General features: G+C 40.7%; 1 protein-coding gene across 12 annotated transcripts; it reads left to right on the forward strand.

Annotated features, from left to right (window-relative positions):
- Positions 1-250: 250 nt before the first annotated feature.
- On the forward strand, positions 251-19,676 carry elf2b (E74-like factor 2b (ets domain transcription factor)). Of its 12 annotated transcripts, none has more exons than XM_071505705.1 (12): positions 302-702; positions 4,579-4,713; positions 4,853-4,909; positions 8,696-8,856; positions 8,992-9,244; positions 14,221-14,334; positions 14,829-15,017; positions 15,464-15,550; positions 15,693-15,885; positions 16,328-16,729; positions 16,867-17,044; positions 17,488-19,676. In XM_071505705.1, the coding sequence occupies exons 4-12, from the start codon at positions 8,782-8,784 to the stop codon at positions 18,100-18,102; spliced, it is 2,106 nt and encodes a 701-aa protein (XP_071361806.1). In that variant the 5' UTR covers positions 302-702; positions 4,579-4,713; positions 4,853-4,909; positions 8,696-8,781; the 3' UTR covers positions 18,103-19,676. The 12 variants fall into 12 exon arrangements, with proteins under 12 accessions (XP_071361799.1, XP_071361806.1, XP_071361807.1 ...); XM_071505706.1 differs by having other exon boundaries at positions 8,995-9,244; XM_071505696.1 differs by having other exon boundaries at positions 303-702; positions 15,690-15,885.
- The last annotated feature ends 460 nt before the right edge of the window (positions 19,677-20,136 follow it).

The following is a 20,136-nucleotide window of genomic DNA, read 5'->3' on the forward strand; positions in this document are numbered from 1 at the left end:
ATTATTTGACTGTTATAATTATTTGTTCATTTGTCCAAGGATTTAGATATTAGTTCGTTAGGAGCTTCTTTCTGAATACCTTCTGAGAAGAAGAATATGTGTGTGTATGTAGATATATACAGCCTATTAAAATGTTTATTTATTTGTTGGTTATAGCTTGAGGAATACAACATCAGTTGGAGTTAATTTTTAATAGAGAAAATAAACAAAGTGAAATGAAAGAGTTTATACTGGCGAGCCCTGATTGTTTATTGTACGTCGTGACGTCACAAGTGTAATTTGCCTGAACAAACGGAGTAAACTGACAACCGAGTCAGTCTCCATTAGCAGAGAGGACCAGCCGCGCCACGGCGTCTCCATCAACTTTTCATCCAACATGAAACACCCGGAGCACCGAGGTCTTCACGCTGCTCTGCCTGCAGGCTGCGGGGCTCCTTGTTATGAATACAGAGAGCTAACGTCAGGTTAGCTAGCGTTACCATTAGCAGCGGGACTCCTCCGCCTGACAGTCGACAGCAGGGCAGAGTCGTCCTGAGGGGGAGAGGTTATTGGATGACACACACACACATACACACACACACACACACACACACACACACACATACACAAACAGCAAACTCCCATTAGCCAGTCAGCTAACGTCAGGCTGCTCCCTGTAAACTAAGTTGGTTACCAGCAAGAAGCTAAAAGAAGGATTTCAAGGTAAGTGAAGTGACCTGATTAGCTAGCATTAGCCACATGATTGGTTGGGATTCTTCTCTGGCAGCATGTTTTTGTCACTGCGCTAACTCAGCTAGCTAACGTTAGCTAAGTTAATGTCAATATTCAGTTTCTTTTTCTATTCAGCTGCCGCTTGTGTGCGACGGGTTCTCAAAAATTACATATTCATGAAATGCGTCTTGTAGCACTCAATTTCACTGCCAACTAGTTACACTATTGTCATAAAACTGTATGTACATAAAGAAAGAGCAGGCTAATAATTCATTGATAAGGTTAGCTGCAGTGAAGAGCAAAGGTACCATCGCAACAGCCCTGAGACCGACTGTGCATGACTGACATACTCTTTCTGATGTATTTTATGATCTTTGATGATCTTTGATGATTTGTAATCAAGGCAAACAGGCGGGCAGCCAGCCGTGTGACTTTGTGCAGGAGACTCTGTTCGTAAACCAACTTTGGTCTTGGATCTGACTGCATTGGCTTTTTTTATGTCAGAGGTATAACCACAAGCAAACAAGATTAGTGTCAACACACTGAAACTATATTGGCTTTGTTGGATAGCAAGTGAGTGCATGGTATTGTTAGCCTGCAATATGATGTAGTAACAGGTGGTGATAAGTAGGCCATTGATGCTGGTGGCATGCTGTCAACGTGGTAAGACTATGTTAGTAGCTTTTTCTAGTTTCTCATTGCTTGTTGAGAATTTGGACTAGTCAACAGCTGGTATAAAGATTTAATTATCTCACTATACTACTTTTTGACATTCATGTAATTTAGTTTATCTGGATCAGACTAAGCTCAAAGTGTCCTAAAATTAACACTGTCTTGTCTGGAAAGCGAAGCATCATTCAGGGAGATTTTTTTGGGGTATTTTAACTGATAATCTCTCAGATGATCAATCATAGAGATGTTCAGATTACATTTTTGATACCTGAACTTGTGTATCACTACCAAGTACTGATCTGATACAATTGCATAAAAAAAAAAATCAGCTGTATACCACTGACCCTGTATGTGACATGATTGCTCTTGTTGTATGCCATGTCTCAGATTAAACCCTTTGTAAAACATGAACAGATACACGAATGCCAAAGAATATATCTTTTATTATCTGATTTGACAGTCAATTATGAAGAAATAAAAAAAACAATTCCTACACTAGTGTCACCCCACCTAATTAAAGCCTTGCAAGTTGCTGACATTTTGCTAATGGCTAACATTATACCATGTATCAAAGTGCATTCTTCTTCGCTGCTCTAAAACAGTAGTTGCAAGTGGCTGCACAGTGCAAGTTCTTGTGAAGCCTACTGTTTTAGAGTGGTGAAGATGAATCGACGTCCAGGAAAACTGCCATTTTGTCTGACTATGAAACTATAAAGTTTAGTAATAAGTTATGTGGTGTCAGATCATAGCATGGACCTGCGTACTCACCAATACCCAATACAATATTTTAGGCAGTATTGGAGGCATTTCCGATACTAGTATCGGTATCAGAACAACTCTAATTACTCAGTTCTTAAAAGAAAAAAATTTAATGTTCAAGTAATCATTTAAGACACAAAATAAAAGTTTCAACTTGCGTTTTATGGATGAACATTAAAACATTTAATAGTTCCTCCAATAATTATCTATATAATCACCACCTACCTGTGGATGCTATCTTTGAAGACACTATCAGTGAGCATTTTCTAATGTCTTAGTGTAGCACAGTATTCTCTTTTCAGGTACAGGTCTGCAGGCCGCTTGAATTATCAGTTTTGATTGTAGTGTTATTTAGTGTAGAGAGGCCAGAGTCCTGGGTCTGCTGTTTCTAATGCGAACTGTGTTGGAGTTTCTCTGCCGTGTACTTGTAAATGATTGACCAGCCTTCCTTTTGCTCAGCCAGTTTATCCTGCACTCTGAGCTAACGGTTGAACTAGGGTCTGAAGGTTTCTGCTGGGTGGCTACACTTGTGCCTGAGTGCTCTGTGTTGGAGCTTAATCTTGAGAGGCCAGATACAGACAGTGTAGGGTTTGGAGATGGCTGTATGATGGGTTACAGGAGACGAGGGTGAGTGCTGATAGAAGTAAACCTCAAAGGCTGGGCTTTGATGTTGCAAAGGGAAGCTTGTAGTGTATATGTTCAAGTTTGCAGTGGACCAAGATGCACTCAGGCTGAGGGTTATTTTAAACTTAACATCATTACTTTTATTTTACTGTCACTTTTCTGTAAATCCCTACTGTATAACTCATTTTCATGTTTTGTCTTTAGTTGTGCAATCGAGGCTGCGTCGGGCTGATTTCAGTTGGGTTTTTGAATTAAATAGGGCGATCAGGTCTATAATAATTCTAATGTTTAAGCTAGAGATGTTCTGATACCATTTTTTCCTTCCCATTACTGATACCATGTGCTGATTTGATACCATTGCGACAGCTGTATCCTAATAACCCTGTATGGGTGTGATATAGTTGCTCTCAGTATTGTTCAGCTTAAACCCTTTGTAACACACGAACAGGTACAGGAATGCCATAGAATCTTTCGATTACTATCTAAAAAAATAAAATGTAGGAATAAATAGCAATTCCTACTTAAGTTGTCTTTACACTATGGTATGTGTCACAACATACATAACATAAATGAAGCATTGTGGTGCTACAGAATCATATTTTCCAGATAGAGGAATATGCTTGTTTCATACAAGCCCCAACAAAAATCACATCAACATTTTTATATTTTTTTTCAATGAATATGAAATGGCAAAAATGACCATTCCAACTGAAATCATGACTCATATAGCAATATTGCAATATCTGCCAAAATAATTGCAATATTATTATTATATTTCTTTGCATATCGTTATAGCAAGTCATATCACCACCAAAGTTTAATTCTGCATTTGCAAGATTGTGATTTTCTTTCTTTCAAGACTGAAGCCATTCTCTCCAATACACCTGCATCTAATATATCTGGATGTGCGAATATCCTCATTGAGAAAAATGTTTACAGTGTAAACAATTTCTTTGCTTGTTCATGTATTGTATTTGCATGAAGCCATTTGACACTAAGATGGAGGCTGGAAAACTATGTTTATGTTATTTAAAGTATCAGAAGACAAAGAATTATTTTTTCCATCTACATGTTATAAAAATTTTATCAAACTTTTGACTTAGAGCTAAAGAATCTAGTATCCTATAGACAAAAGTTGGTTATGTGATAGTTAATTTAATTTAGTTATAGATTACTTGTTGACCCATGTTTTGCACTATGCTTGAATGTACAGTTTGCTGCTATCTTCATGATGGTGGGTGTGACCTACTCTTCTTCAATATGTTACCACCAAAATACTTGATGCTGTAATTTCTATTGTAGAACAACTTCTTCAGAAGTTCTGGGCTGATTTTGACCCCAGAACATTTTTTTAAGCAAATATCTGAAACCCTCTAAAGCAATGACTCATAAGAAAGTAGCAGTAGAACGGTAATGACTCACAACAGAAATAACACAGCTTGAGGACTACATTGAGTTACACTGAAATTTATCGGCTGTATGGGCTGATTGGATATCAAGTAAATCATGCGATGTATTTGCTCGTTGTCTCATCAGTGTGTGTGTGTGTGTGTGTGTGTGTGTGTGTGTGTGTGTGTGTGTGTGTGTGTGTGTTAGTGGAGGGCAGGGCAGGGCACAAGGCAGGGCGTTGTATCTTTACCAGCAGCCCCAGTTACTTGGAACAAAAGCTCTGTTGTTGAAAGATCATGTGACTGTGTGTGTGTGTGTGTGTGTGTGTGTGTGTGTGTGTGTGTGTGTGTGTGTGTGTGTGTGTGTGTGTGTGTGTGTGTGTGTGTGTGTGTGTTCCACCCCTGTCATGTGATCTGTGCTCAGGGCAGGGTCTGAGAAGTGCTGAGTCGCTCTGAGAGGTTCCTTCCACCCAGGGAACAGGCAGACAGCGAACATGCAGGCAGGGAGAGGAGGTGAATGGCCGGCTGGATGGAAGGATGGATGTCAGACAGAGAAGAGGTGTGTGAGAGAGTCAGGCTGACAGAGAGAGACAGAGAAAGATACAGAAAAAAAGTTGTATTGCTTTCTCTTGCCTTGGCAAAAAAGCTTGACTTATTTTTGAATTCTCCTCATTGTCTCTTTGTGGATTTTTAAACAGCAGACAAGTAAAGATGCCAGCCTGTGTTATGAGTCACGTCGACTTTTCTGTGACAAGGCAAGTTTGTACTTTTTTCCTTGTTTTGATGTATTCTCTTAGATGCCGTGGTGGGACAGTTGCCCCGTCAGGATGACTGTGCTGTATCTTGTGAAGTCTTGAAACTGCCACCGACTCAACTTGAACCAGAACAACATTTGTAATAGAATCAAGCTACTTATCACCCTGGTAATCAAAAGTTAAATGTGAAATGAAGACATTAATTGCTAAGACATGTAGCTGTATCTTTTATCCAGAATTACTTTTTTACCGTAGCAGGAATACTAATTCCTATGATGCCAACATTACCAGTAGCTAACTGTGTAAAAAGGTCGTGTTTTGACCTGTAAAATTATAAATTCCTTTGCTGGTAACATAACAAGTATCTGCCGGAAGATTCAAAATGAAGTAGCTTGTTGAGGTGGTAATAATGCAAGATCTCATTCATTTTTGAGCTGAGAAGCAGCAAGGCAGCCACATGTTCGCAGTTGTCCAGCAGGTCCTGTAATACTTGTTTGAATCAATGCAACCTGCAAGTCCTGTTGTAGCAGTAACAGATCTTGTGTGTGTGTTTGCTTTCTGTGTATGTGCGTGTGATCAACCCATTTCAGAACTCTCCCTGCAGTAAACACTCCATGTGACAATGCACCTTGTATTATGCAATTGTCGGAGGAACTGCATTTGTTCACTTAGATGAAGTTCTCTTAGTAGGTGGAAAGATTTGCGAGTGCTGATCCAAACTGATCTTTTCTTTCATTTTAATGCCAGGCGGGTCTGTTGACCAAGGAAAAACATACATTACAGCCATCACATACAGGACTTTGCACCTTGACACTCATTCTCTGCCTGACTGGCTTTCTAATGAGAGGAGTTAGACGGGCTGGATAGATTACAAAAACCCAGTGTGTCACAATCTCCAACTCTTCCATAAACTTACATAATAACGTCTGACAGTTTAACAGTAAAGTAACGGCACATAGTGCAGCACGTGTATGCACCTTTCTGTGCACAGCTTGGAGCGAAATAACAGGTGAAGCATAAAATATTCAAATAAAAGTTAGAATAGGAGATGATAAGGATTAGAGGTCAGAGAGAGTTTTTTATTCCTCTGTGGTCTTTACGATTTAACTTCAGAAAAGACACTCTGTAACATAAAGTTTCAACCTGTTCAGCTCTGATTTTCTGGGACTCTCGATGTCCATCCATAAACAGTATGTAAAAGTCTGTAGATGAGTGCCTGCTCTATGTGTTTGAATAATTGAGCAGAGGGTTTCCATCTAAGCTGGAACCATGTTGGTCTCAGTAACGGAGGGAACACTGGCACAGCATGGTTCATCCATTATACAGCAGTTAGAGTAACCGAGCATGTGCTCATACATGCCATGTAAGAGGACGTTGTACGGTCAGGCTGCTTCAGTAGATATGTAAAAAATTAAAAAATTCCCTGGATCATGCATGAATTTTACATAGTGCTCTGGGTATTTTGAAATATGTTACAGCTTTTACATCGAAAAATTGAAGTGTGAGTGAGAAAGAGTTATTCCTATTTCTTGTCTTTGTGCCTAGAGAAGAATTTAAAGAATTTTTGTGTAGGGTTATCTTTAAGCAGAGGGTGGGCACCTGAACAAGTGGGGAGATGTGCAGTGGTTAAAAAGGAGAATAGAGTTTGTTCTGTTGTGGATCCTGTTTTTGTTAAGAAATAATGGGCCCAATGTGCTTCTAATGAATTAGTAAGTGTTGTCCGAGCACATCCAAAGGCAAAAGTGTTTATAAGCTGTTTGAGGCCAGATGAAGAGCCTGCCGTCAAGATGTGAGGATTGGGCTGATAAGAATAATGATGCACACTTTCAGACAATCTCTTCTTACTAAAGGTGTTGCATTTGGTTTTCCACATGAAAGGTGATGGAAGTAGTTGTGTGAAACTAGAAAAAAAGAGATTATGCAGGGAGAAATTCAAGCTCTGTTACCCCTACAAACCTGAACAATTGCTGCTTGAAGTGCTCTAAGTCCTATCCCCTTTAGTTACTGTCAATACGCCTTTTAAGCTCTCAGTTCCTGCATGGCACATATGCAGTTTGCAGTGAAAATGGGGGTATATTTAGATTTTATCAGTTGTAGCTAGCAAGCTAATTAAGTTAATATCAGTTCTATGTGTTTGTTAAAAACATTGCCTCTGGCTGACTTTTTTTGTTTCATGACTGTTTGTTGACTTGTTTTTAAAAACAAAAAGCCCTGTAAAGGATCTCAAGCATGTACTTGATGGCTGCATGCCTGATATCATGCTAAAGGATAAAAAAATTGGCATCCTCACAGATGATTAATGTGGAAGACATGGAAATAAAGAAGTGGCATTGCTCATATAGTGTAGGGTAGAGGCAGCTACTCCTAGTGCTACAAAGTATAAGGAATAATGTAAGATCAGGCTTCAACATGATCCTGTTTGGCTTAGATAAGGTAGTTGGACAGGCAAGACAGAGGTTGGATTTATGCTTTATATAATATGTGTATTTTCAAAGAGTCTATTTCTCTTTTAATGCTACAGGAAAAGGGGCTCCTAGGATGATGACTGATCAGTGTTTTTCTTTGGGTTTTTTCTTTGGTAAACCATAATGTTTTTAGGTAAGGAGTTTAAATGGGGTTGGTGGAAACTTCCCCAGGTCCAATAAAGAGCAAGACAGAACCACTAACGTTACCCTAAACTCTGATACAGTAGTATCAAGTATCAGCTCAGCTCATGCAGCCTCACGTACACTGCCTTTTTTGTGAACCGTCACTTCTGATGTTGCAAAGATGTGGGTGGAGGGGCTTTCAGACACTTGTTTGATCATTCAACAATCATTTTGTTCGAACTTCACTGACAATTTAAGTTGCGTTTTTGTTTTCCATTCCATTTTGAAAGCTGCATACTTACCACTCAAAGAATTCATCAAATTCCGATAGATCAGTGGCCAAGAAAACCTTTTAAAAACTGTAAGCAAGAGTAGGTGGAGCAGCAGTTAAAACAGTATCATGCTGTGTGTGTGTTTATCTGCCTGTCTCTTTGTGCTCCAGCTTTTCCTTTGTCTTATATCCTATTGTCACCACACAGAGCAGCAGAGAACAGGAACTGAACGCCTGTGGTTCTTAGCAACTGTTGCCATGGGTCCAGTCCGCCCTGCCTAGGTCTTCCACTGGATACTGTGTGCGTGTTTCTGAGGGAATGACTTGGCTTCCTGTCAGTGCATTTCTTCCTGTAATAGCAGACAGGCACTTCCTGCAGGCCGATGTCAGAGGGGAAGACATGAAAGAGATACAAGAGATCTCGGGCCCTTAATGAATACAGTTGAGACGGATAAAGGAAGGTGTAGTGACATTTTGATCAGATTACTTTTATTTTGTAAAGAATTGTTAGGTTAAGCGTGAGCAAGATTGAGTCAAGATTTGCCAGTGCGTCAGTAACGTCCTTTTTTTTTTTTTTTTTACAGTAAAGTATTCGGACTTCATAATACATTAAAGGAATAGTTTGATATTTTGAGATATGCACTTGTTTGCTTTCTTGCCAAGAGTTCAATGAGAGAATCACTAGCTCTCTGAGGTCTGAACAGTAACAATTTTCCCAAAATGTTAAATTATTCCTTGATTGATCCCCACAGGGAAATTTTCTGCACAGGAGGATTTAAGTGCAATGTCAGCTACACATCTGCAACTCTGTAACAGGGCAGGGCATTCACTGTTTTGATCAACTTCAGTTCAACTCACCTTTGACAAACTCTGGTCTTATCTTATTGCTGTAAGTTTTGTTTATCAAGTGGTTCCTCATCTCTCCAGGGGCCATTGTTCGCCACACAGGTGGAGGCCACCAGACAGGAGCTGTGGCGAATCGGTGGCTGTGTGATCCTCAAGGAGCATGAATCATGACCTCGGTGGTGCTGGTCGACACTGGTGGGACAGTGGTGGAGTATGTCACAGCAGAAGAGGACCCCCAGCAGGTGGGTTGGACACAGATACAAGCAGAGTCACAAGGTGAAAACAATACCATAATAACGCTGCCTTTTTTTCTCATTTCTGACCTAATTTGTTCTTATTTAATTTGCTCTCTTGTGCTCCTCACTTCCTTTCCCCAGCAGGAGGGAGAGTGTGAGGTGGATCTGGAGCTGGAAGGAGAAGTGGAGGGCGAGTGTGAAGCTGAGGAGGCCTATGAAGAGGTACAGGACAGAGAGGCTGAGGACTACCCAGCAGTCATAGTGGAGGAGGTACCTGGTGCCAGCCTGATCGAGGAGCAGAGTTACTCTGCCCAGGTGTTGGTGTACGATGATGAGGCATACCTGATGCAGGAAGTGGGCGATGAGCAGGAGGTGGAGACTGAAGGGGATACAGGTGAGGTACAAATATGCCTGTATTTATCAGAGATTGGGTTTCAATGTTAACGTCTTAATCTTCATTTTGCTGCTCTACGGTTGTGCACCAGATGACTATCATACAGTCTCTGTTGCAAAACATTTCACTGGCACCATGCTACCCAGAATGCCCAGAGGAAAGCACGGTTCTTAACTAACCTGATTGAGCCTTTTACCCAACATGCTGAGAAATTTAGCTCATGTTTCTTTTATATATCCTGATACCACCAGTATCATTCCCATTTTCATCAGGTCACTAAAATTTTATATTATTGGGGAAAAGAAATGCACCTGCTGTTGCATTGCATTGCATTTTTTGGGCTGTGTGGTTCAGGAACAACACACTGGTTCTGGACTTTAGATACATTAACAAATCCGATTTTTCTTTAACTAACAAGCTGTTGGTTTGAGCTTATCATTAGGAGCCCTGACTTGCTTCGCAGTTGTTAAGATTTATGCATTTACATATTTTCAGATGACAGAGCCATCAGTGAGATTGGCACATCAACTAAAAATGGTGATCAATTTTCCCCTGACTTTGTCCTGGTACTGAATCCACCAAGTCAAAATTAACCCATTCATTATATTATACTGCCCAGCATCTTTTTAAAGTACAGTTTTTGTGGTGTTGCTGTACCTTTTATGCTGTACCTTTTATTTCCAATATAACTGATCTGTTATTTTAGCTTTGCTCTGTCTCCTCCTGTATTTCATTAGTACATCTGCTTTCTCTATCTCCTCACCCCTGACTTCAAAGCTTCTTTGGCTGACATGCATTTTTAAGTGAAAAAGTTGTGAAGTCTATTTTAGAGGCTAGAGGAACCATTAAACATTTTGTTAATTGAATGAATCTAAATCCGAGGTCCACATGTTGGATTCATTAATTCAAGATCAGAAAGTGTTGATTTTTCTTTATTGTGGTTGAGCTGAAATTGGGCATATGTGTCACACAATTCTGCTGCCAGCATCAGTGACACAATCTGGTAAAGTAGGCGGAGAGGGTTACAGATCTCTGTGTCCTTGTGCTGCCACCTTGTGGATATTTTTGGACAGTCACTCCCTCATGAACATTTTAGTAATCAGCTCAGTAATAATCTATTAATCCATTTTTAATAGTGACTATTGTCCAATCCAGTGTAGTGTTCATAAGTATAAAACAGTCAAACAGATGCAACACAATTTTGAACATATAGATGCTGTATTCATTCACACCATCCTAGGTTACATCATCATTTGCACATAATCAAAAGTAGAAATATCTTCGAACAGGATTTAGAATTAATGATAATTACATGTTTTTGCATCACTACATAGGTTTGACCATTTTGCACATTCTGCTTGGATGTCAGATATTTTGACAAAGAAGGGATCACTTGTATTTATTTAAACCCTGGTTCTAAATGCAAAATATGCTGTTTCAAGCTTAAGTATGAAGTGATTTTTTTTTTTTTTTTTTTTTTTTTGGAGAAAGAAAATGTAATGGTACTGCATACCCACCACCATGGATTGTGACCATTAGTTGAGAAGGAACTTGAGTGCTCAAAATGACCCTCTTTAAATGCATAAATATTGTCTTTTCATATGATTCATTCTTTTGTGTCTGTTTAACTACATAGAGACAGAAGGACAATGACATCTAACAAAAGAGCAGGTGCCGACATTGGGGGAAAAAAGAGTTTTAAACTTCTGTAGATGCTGCACTAAAAGCATTTCCACTACGCATTAGTACCGCACATTACTTGGAAACAATACTGCATAGTTTTCAACTAAAATGTAATGTCATGTTTTGTGACACTTATGTTTAGCAAACACGTTAGTTGCCTCAGACCTTATATTATAAACCTTAGGAATATTTTGCACTCTGAACACTTAAGTATGAGAGTTGACCAATAATGTTTTAATTAACATTTAAACTTTACCGTCCATAGTAGGTAAAGAAGAAATGTCAATTATAGAAATGATAATATTAAACACTATGATTGACACATTTATTGATTTGTAGGAGAGCATTTTGCTTGCATGAAAACCCCGTTAAAATAAGTTGCAAGGCAGCAAAGTACTTGCTGTGGAGTAATCTTACTCCATAGTTGAAGCAGAGCAACGAACAAATGTAATCAGTCCTTTCAAAACATTTGTGTTGTTCATTCTTTTGAAAGGAAGTCCTTTAGATGCACTGTCTTGTTTGCAGTTCTTCATAGTTCAAACTGCAGGTTTATTGTGTTATGAATTAGATTAATTTGTCCAGTGTGTTTATAAAAGACAGTTATCATGGTATAGCTTTATTTGACGTACTCACTACGCAAGCGAGGGAGGGCGAAGGAAGGATTTCCTGTGTCGGCGGCGGAGGGATACATTTCAGTCGCTGTAACGTGCCGCGTTGAAATCGAGATTTCCCATTAGCGGCGGAATGATCTGAGCTAGTAGCTTCCCATACAATTCAGTGAGAAGTCAATGTGAATCTGCAGCAAGGGGAAAACATGGCGACTTCACAGCATGGGGGGCACGCAAACCAGCTCGATCTACTCATCAGAGCCGGTAACGTAACTTTATATCGTCATAACCCCGACACCAGAGCTAACGCTAACCCGCGGCTTGTGTTTTTAACGTCGGCCACTGCTCCTCAGTCCGCTGAGGAGTGTAGTGAAGTAATGGAGGGCAATCAGGAAGTGATCACCTTGGTAGCAACCTGCATGGCGATGCTACACGGTTTATAAAACCCGGTTTTAAAGGGGAAAAACTTCACAGGGCCTGCCAGTCTGCACAGTTAGACAGCTGTCTGCACGAAGTGTGTTTTGCATGTTGGAGCGGATTTTTCGCACAGCAGTGGGATGTAGAATAACGGTTTGCAGATCGGCTCTGCACAACCAGGAAGTGTAAAGATGTTGTCTTTCCTACGTCTTTGCCACGCTGTCTGAGTCGGAAGGACATGTGGGTTTATTTTTATTAGCATAAACCTCGAGCGCACTGTCACATATCACCTTTGTTGGTGTTATGATTTACGTGTGTTTCAGTACTTAACCGTGGCTGGCTTTAGTTTGTTCCGTTTGTCGGAATAATCCGCAGTATTAGTCTTGTCCCCGAATAATAGTCCATTAGCTGCAAAAGATTATTGTGTAATGTTGTATTTTGTGATTTTTAGCCATGGTGAGCTCATAGCACAGTTTCCCGTGTCAAAGGTTGGGCTATTGGATGGTTTCCGTTATCGTGTAGTGCTCTGTGACTGAAGCGTGGGACGGCCTGGCTCACTCGCTTTCTTCCTTGTACTTGTTTCAAGTGCGGCTTCAGCCTTCGACCATACTGACCCACAGATACGCATTTTATGTAATTTCATCCATGTGTTAACTGTTACTGCGAATTCACGATGGGTCGTGAAAACACCGCTTCGTTTCCACTTGTGTTTAATCGTATTATTTAAAGTATTTCGTCCCATTTCGATGGCGGAAGCATTGTTTATGTGAGGGGTGGGGCGTGCCTTTGAGTGACTTGCCCTTTAGTCCAATGGCGTGTGGGGTCCTTTAAAACGTCAGCAAGAATCCAATCAGATTTCACCGGGGGCGGGCTATTAATCTCAGAATGAGCCAATAGGAGGTGAGGCGGTTGTTGAGTGACAAGGGGATTTGTGAGCTTCTTCGAAGAGAACTGGAGGGAAAGGATGAGGAGTGTAAACACGGAAGTCATCGGGAGGCAGCACTACTTTTTGTCGGACTTGCTGCTATTCTTGGCGCCTTTACATTGTAATATATGTTCATAATAGACATTTTCTTAACTAAAACTATTCTAATACTTTACCCTTAAATAGTGTTGATTTATTAAAAGTATTGATGTTTGTAATTTTTTTTTATCATTCAATAATTAATTATAAATCACAGTTCTAACAATTTAGACAGACTTGACAGAAATGGCCAGACTTTCTATACGTGCTTATGTAGGTCAAGCCAAGCTGCAACTCTCTGACCTCACACCTTTTGGTGGTCTTATTACAGCACAGCTGCCTAGTTGCAAGGACAGCTCAGCCAGCTATAGGGTCTCTGCTGGGATGGCTACCAGCATGTCCAGTTTGTTTGTTTGAGGGCCTGAATGAGTGAGACAGTCTAAAGATAGCCCACTTCTCTCTCCTATGCCTTGCCCATAGCCTTGTTGAGATAGCCAAACATGGACAGGGCAGGATGGAACAGGATCTCGTATTTCCCACTAGTGATTGACAACAGCAGCAGGTGCCCTGGGTTCCTTCTCAGGGTCCCACGTACCATTTTTTTTAACAACAGGTTGAATTCCATTTTTGTATCAAACAACATGTCTTTTTGCACCTTGTCTTGCCAAGTGTGAGACAGTAAGCCATGAAAACATTTAGGGTTCTAACTACACGTATGCAGATAATTGGAGGGCAGCTGTAGGTGTAGTTGATTTTACCTGACCTCTGTAAATATTTCACCATGTCAGTCTCATTTTTAAACAGTTCTGGTATCGGCTTCAGACAAAAGGCAAAGGTGCAGGGTATAAAAACGTTTAAGTAGGTAGTTCAAAAAATGAAAAGAGGCAAGAAAATAAAGACATTTCCTACTGTGAAGGCTGAACTTTACATTAAGTCATACTGTGTCTGGATCAGAGTGAATGTGTTGACTACTGAAAATGCCATATCAGTGTCTGAAAAACAATGGGTTTTCACTAGGGGGCACCATATAGTTGCATGTTGTTTGTAGCATTGTGTTAATAATGTGAAAGATTAAAAACGTATTGTTCTTGTTTTGTTTGGTGTCTTCTTTGGTATATTATTAAAATTGATATGTAAATGCAGAAATTGTGCCTTTTAGACGCCGTTAGATATCTGGCACCAAGATGGACTAGTCTGAAGTGTCAGGTTTTCCCTGTGGGGATTAATTAAGTAAGTGGAACTTTATTTTCCCTAAACCGTTTGCGAAATTGTTGTGTGTGTGTGTGCGCGCGTGTGTGTTTCAGTGGAGGCGTCTGTCCATGGCACCAGTGTCCACTGCTCTGACAAGACCATTGAGGCAGCCGAGGCTTTGCTACGCATGGATTCACCGTCCAGCCTCAGAGAGGACCGTAGTCCAGGTAACATGCACAGGCTAGCACAACAGGAAAACATAAGTAGTTATACAATTTAGAACACTTATGTTTCACAAATAAGATATTATTATTTCAGTCATCTTTAGGGTAGAGTGTGGTGAAATATTAAAATGTGTTTGGTGTTTTGCTGCCTTGTCATCTTTGCTGTGGTTTGATAATTTTTTTGTATTCCCCCTTTAATGCCTATTTAAAGCTCAAAATATAGTTTTGAGGAGGTTACAGAAAATCAGAGGAATTTTTGTGTCTGTTTTCTTTACCTTTATTAATTATACAAAACCATAAGCATTAGTTACTCAATTGGTGCAGTATAACTGGTGTAAGGACCAACTTTATGAAATATACATTTTAACTTTTTGCAAAAGGAGCCACAAGGGCTTTAATACTGATAGTCAGAATTCATCAATGAAACTTTTAACAAAACTCTAGCTTCAAACAAAATTGCAATTCTTCCCTCCTCCCCATTTCTCTCCTCCCTCCAGAATCTTTTATCCCACCATGCGTAGCAACTCCAGACTTCCTCCACGCTGCCATGCGTCCCGACATGATTACAGAGACAGAGGTGGAGATATCGACAGAGGACTGCTGTGAGGAGGAAGATGAGGAGATGGTCACTCTGCTGGAGGATCCAGAACCAGAACCTGACCACGAGCCTGTCAGGAAGAGAAAAGGTAGACAAAAACATTGTGTTTTTTGCCAACACAGAATTAATCTTTAAACTGAGTCCCTAGTACTTCAAAGCTGTGAAAAGGCCTATGAAGCCCTCATTTCATGCAGATGTAGACCTTCTATCAGCTCCATATATATGGATATATATATACACATATATGTGGGCAGAAGGAGGGTTAAGCTTTGGAAAATGTTTTGAATGTTTCAAGCAAAGTTTAAAATGGGAAACATCTGTGAGTTTTCAGATTTTACCTTACCTCACAAGACAGGCTGCAGACCTCAAACCACAACCTTAAGTTATATTGTTAATTACACTGAACAACATAATCCAACAGCACCATCTAGTGGTCAACTTTTGGGTCTCTGCTGTGTGTTATTGATCAGTTATATCAATGTCTCTCGCCCTGAAAAAATGATGAAGTTCTCTTTAAAATGTTTCCTCTTGTAGCTGGACGGAAGCCAAAGACACATCAGTCATCTATTTCCAACGGCTCACCAGACCTTGGCATCAAGAAGAAACCAAGAGAAGGAAAAGGTATCCCATAGTAGCGGTGTTACTGTCTGTCACTGACGTAGGTGCATACATTAGAGCGAACTGTTGTTTTTATTGGGTTACACTCTGATAAAGATTTATTTGAATTTAGCAATGCACTAAATTTACTGTGATTTCCTAGCAGGGAGTACCACCTACCTGTGGGAGTTCTTGCTGGACCTCCTCCAGGACAAGAACACCTGTCCCAGGTACATCAAGTGGACACAGAGGGAGAAGGGCATCTTCAAACTGGTTGACTCAAAGGCTGTGTCCAAGCTGTGGGGCAAACACAAGAACAAGCCAGACATGAACTATGAGACCATGGGACGGGCACTCAGGTGAGTAGTCTGTGTGGTTGGACCGCTCCAGTGGGGCCAGATCTATAGACATGACTGAGTGAGTGAGCAAGTCACACGATTGGTCACTTAGTGCATTTGTTTTTAGATTTACCGACTTTTCAGAGCCGTTTAGTGACTTTTTTTTCTTCCCAAAAAAGCCCCTACAGACAAATCCAGCTACTTTTTTGGGGGGGAAACCTCAGCAACTTTCCATCTGTGCTTTGTGTGAGAGAAGAAAATAAAAAAGATATTCTGTCACTTCTAACTTTCTCTCAGAGTGATCATTTTACAATTAAACGTAGCCAAAATCACAGCACAGTCTAAAAATCAGGATTTTAACAGTGCAGAGCAGCACCTTGGAAATAACTTGGAAGTAACTGCTGGTTTATGGCTCCTCCACAACAGTTTTGAACTGATAATTCTGATAATCCTGTTTCCTCAGATACTACTACCAGCGCGGCATCCTCGCCAAAGTAGAGGGCCAGCGGCTGGTTTACCAGTTCAAAGAGATGCCCAAAAACATTGTCATCATCGACGACGACAAGGCAGACATGTCTGCCCCTGACGACCTGATGGGCTCAGACACTGCTGCATCCTATGAACGTGTGCCGCCACCATCGGACATGCTGCTTCAGGCAACTGAGTTATCGTCCCCCAAGAAGCCCAATATCCTGCGGGGCGGGAACAGAGCCAACGTTGTCCAGGCTCCTATTGCTGCTGGAAGCAAGACAGTGGCAGGAGGCGGTGCAGGGGTGCCACGGATAGTGACGGTTTCTACAGCACCAGATGAGAGTCAGACCCAGCAGTCTCACACAGCCCTCATCCCTAGCGCCTCTGGGCCCAGGTAAGACTCCTGCAGAGGGATGAGGACTTTCAGTTTGGAGATTAAGCATGTCTCACATGAGTAATGCAAATATTAGCACTTCTCCCAACAGTAAGCACTAACTTTTGACTCTGTGCGTTCTTACCTCTCGTCTGCAGGACAGTGCGGGTGGCTATGCAGGTGCCCGTAGTCATGACAACACCATTGGGTCAGAAGATCTCAACAGTTGCTGTGCAGCAGCCGGCAGGAACAGCGGGGGCAGCCGGCCACACCACCCTCCTCACCAACTCTCCTGCTATCGGTGGTGCTGCTGGTAACACCAACTCACAACAGAAGGTTTGTACATGTTGAAACACTTCAGCACATTACTCCACAGTATCTGTACCACTGCTAATTACAGCAGCCAAGAAACTCAGTGTCTCAATATGTGTCATATTTACTTTGAATGAATCATTTTTGGCTAATTCATCCACCCACTTCATGGGTCCAGGTCACATTGATTAATTATATCATAGGGAGTTATTGTTATATATTGCATATATATTGTGCAATATTGATCATCATTCCTACTGTTTTTCCATCATACTTTAATATTTTGGACAGTATGATCCTGAATCAGGTATTAAATTGCATTCTGTTGGGTTAATGTCTAAAAAAGTAAATTTTAAATTTAAACTCCATACAGGCTCATAGAGCAGTTACTGGAAAAACAACACCCTTAATTTTTAGTCTGTCTCTTTTAACTTTGACAAACTTTAAAAAACATTTTTTTTGTATAGGTTGTGATCCAGACTATCCCCACAATGGTCCCAGCCACAGCAGAGAACGGAGACAAGATCACTGTCCAGCTTGCCAAGATCATCACAATCCCAGCCCACCAGTTAGCTCAGTGTCAGCTCCAGACCTCCACGGGCACAAACAAGCCCAGCGTCGGAGCTTCCGCAGCGGGCATCAGCCTCCTCGGGGGTCCCCTCACTGTCCGGGCCCTAGCTCCTGTCAGCGTCTCCCCAGGAACACAAGTGATGAGACTCACCGTCCCGACGCAGGCGCAACAACAAACTCTGGTGGTGTCACAGCCGGGAAGCATCAGCAGTGGGGTGGTAACTGTATCAACAGCCAATCAGACAGTGACAGCACAGCCTCGCATCATCAGTGGCGTCATCAATGGCTCAGAGCTGGTGATAGGAGCACCAGCAACCACAGGAGTTGCAGTGGAGAAGCTGAAGGCTGTGGGAGTCCAGGTCCAGGCTGTGCAGGTGCCAGTGGCAGTCCAACAGAACCAGGCAAACCCCAAAACTGTCCAGAACGTCCAATCAGAGGCCGTAGACACTGAGGTCGTTATCAAACTGGAAAGGCCTGATGTACCAATAAAGACAGAAGAGCCTGAGTGTTGAAATGCACACATTTACCAGTACCCATCTTCTCCCTCTCTGCCAGAGAGGGTTCGTTTGTACATGTCTTCAGTCATTTTTACTCCTGTAATAACCAGCAGCAGTCTGAGAGACTTTAAAGACTCATGAAGGTCTGTTTTGAGTCCTCAACCTGTCTTCGCATCTTCCCTGTTGCTGCCTCGGACTTAAACTGAACTAAGCCGGTCTCCCCTCACAACCACACTGAAACCTCTGAGTGTTGTGTTCGGAGCACAAACTGCACCCTGCAACATAGGAATACACACAGACTTTAAAGGGAGTTGTTGGGAAAGGTAAAGGGACCAACCTTGATCACTACAATTTCTGCCTTCTAAATGCATTGCTATCACTGACTCAAATTCGGGAAAAACATTGAAAGTATATATTTAAAAAAAACCTGAAACACTACAAAACGAGGCAAATAATTAAGACCAACCAAAATGTGAACTGTAAAAGAAAAAAAAAAAACAAGGGAGGGAAATAAAACTTCTTTTGTAGACAGCATTTGTTTCCAGTTTTGCCTCTATGGATGTTAAAACCAGCAACTTATTTTTTTTTTACTTATATCACTGTGCAGATCAAGTATGGGTGGTGCTACATGAGAGAGAGAGAGAGAGAGAGAGAGAGAGAGTGGAGCTGAAAGAAGCTCTAATAGGAACGATATCAGACAGACAATGGTTGTGTATGTACATATTTATATATATCTCTACTATACAGATTATGGAGCTAAAGTTAACAGAACAGCCTTAGATTTTAATTTTAATTTTCTTTTTTCATATATTGTCTGAACAGTAAGCTGAAATTTGTTTTTGTGTTTTGATACCTTGTACCAAGCACAGTATTACTGAAACTAGGGCATCTAATATTTGTTTTATCATTAGTTCCTCTGTCTATCAGGCTGTTAATGCTCACATAGAGAAACAGTAACATTTTGTAGGTCAGTGACCGGATTGCTTGCAGTGTGTCTTCCAGCTTCTAGAAAAATCTCTCGGTTTGACTTTCACATTTTTTTTGACAAAATGATCTTGGCTATGTCTCAATTCTTTTATTATTTTTTTTTTGTTTTGTTTGCTCTCCTCTTCATGAGCCTTCAGTCTGGCTGCATGGAAATGCAAAGAATGTTAAATAAGGGCCAGTGCATGCCGCCATGTCTCTGGAAAGGAATCCAGAGATCACCAATGTAATTAAGCTGTTATTTTAAGAGTTAATTAAAGAGAGGCATTGAAAATCACAGGTTTATGCAAAATACCTGTGAGAAATATTCAACCACTGTGGATCCCAGGTCACTTTACTTCCCCCTTAAAACAGTTTGCCAGAACAGTCTGTGCCATTTTGGCCCTACATTTCATTTCATTTTTTTAATCTAAAAAGAGGGACAATAGAAATAAAGATGTTTGTGTTCAGACTGAACTGTTTGTATATTCAACATTTGAAGTATATTCTATTTTGTTGTACTCTTGTTTCAAAGTGTATTCAAGTAGATTTTACTGAAATATAAAAAGACATTTGAAACCCAACAGTTGTCGCTTTCATCTTGGGTTTTCAAGTTTCACACTGAAGCTGATGTGAATGTGTGTGTTTAGGATTTACTGCTTTGGATTTCTTGTGTGATTTTGTTACATTTTGTCATACATAGTTCATGTTTTTCCAAACCTGTACATATCGGCAATATTCAAGATAAAATAGTAGGCCTAATGGTGGCCTACATTTATTTAATCAAATCTGAGTGGCATTCTTAATCAGTGATAACCTTTTCGATGTATCAGCAGAACTGAGCGCAGACTGTTTCAGACCTGTTGCTTAAGATCATATATCGTATTGTTTAACTGAACCCTTGATGAAGATAAATCACTTCTCCGTGATTACACAGTACGCTGATACGATTCAACAGGGAAACAAATAGTTACACTGTAGCCGTGCTTTGTGAGGTCACAGTGAACTTTGACCTTTGACCACTAAAATCTAATCAGTTCATACTTCCATCCGTCCAAGTGAATGTCTGTGCCAAATTTAAAGAAA

This window comes from Trachinotus anak, unplaced genomic scaffold, assembly GCF_046630095.1.
Source record: "Trachinotus anak isolate AG129_WGS33_773 ecotype Australia unplaced genomic scaffold, CSIRO_AGI_Tana_v1 ptg000019l, whole genome shotgun sequence".
Classification (NCBI taxonomy): domain Eukaryota; kingdom Metazoa; phylum Chordata; class Actinopteri; order Carangiformes; family Carangidae; genus Trachinotus; species Trachinotus anak.

Coding starts and splice junctions, on each gene's coding strand:
- elf2b (XM_071505698.1), top strand. CDS start 8,782: ATGACCTCGGTGGTGCTGGTCGACACTGGTGGGACAGTGGTGGAGTAT. Junction 9,245..14,220: donor GGAGACTGAAGGGGATACAG/GTGAGGTACAAA, acceptor TGTGTGTTTCAG/TGGAGGCGTCTGTCCATGGC. Junction 15,018..15,463: donor GCCTGTCAGGAAGAGAAAAG/GTAGACAAAAAC, acceptor TTCCTCTTGTAG/CTGGACGGAAGCCAAAGACA.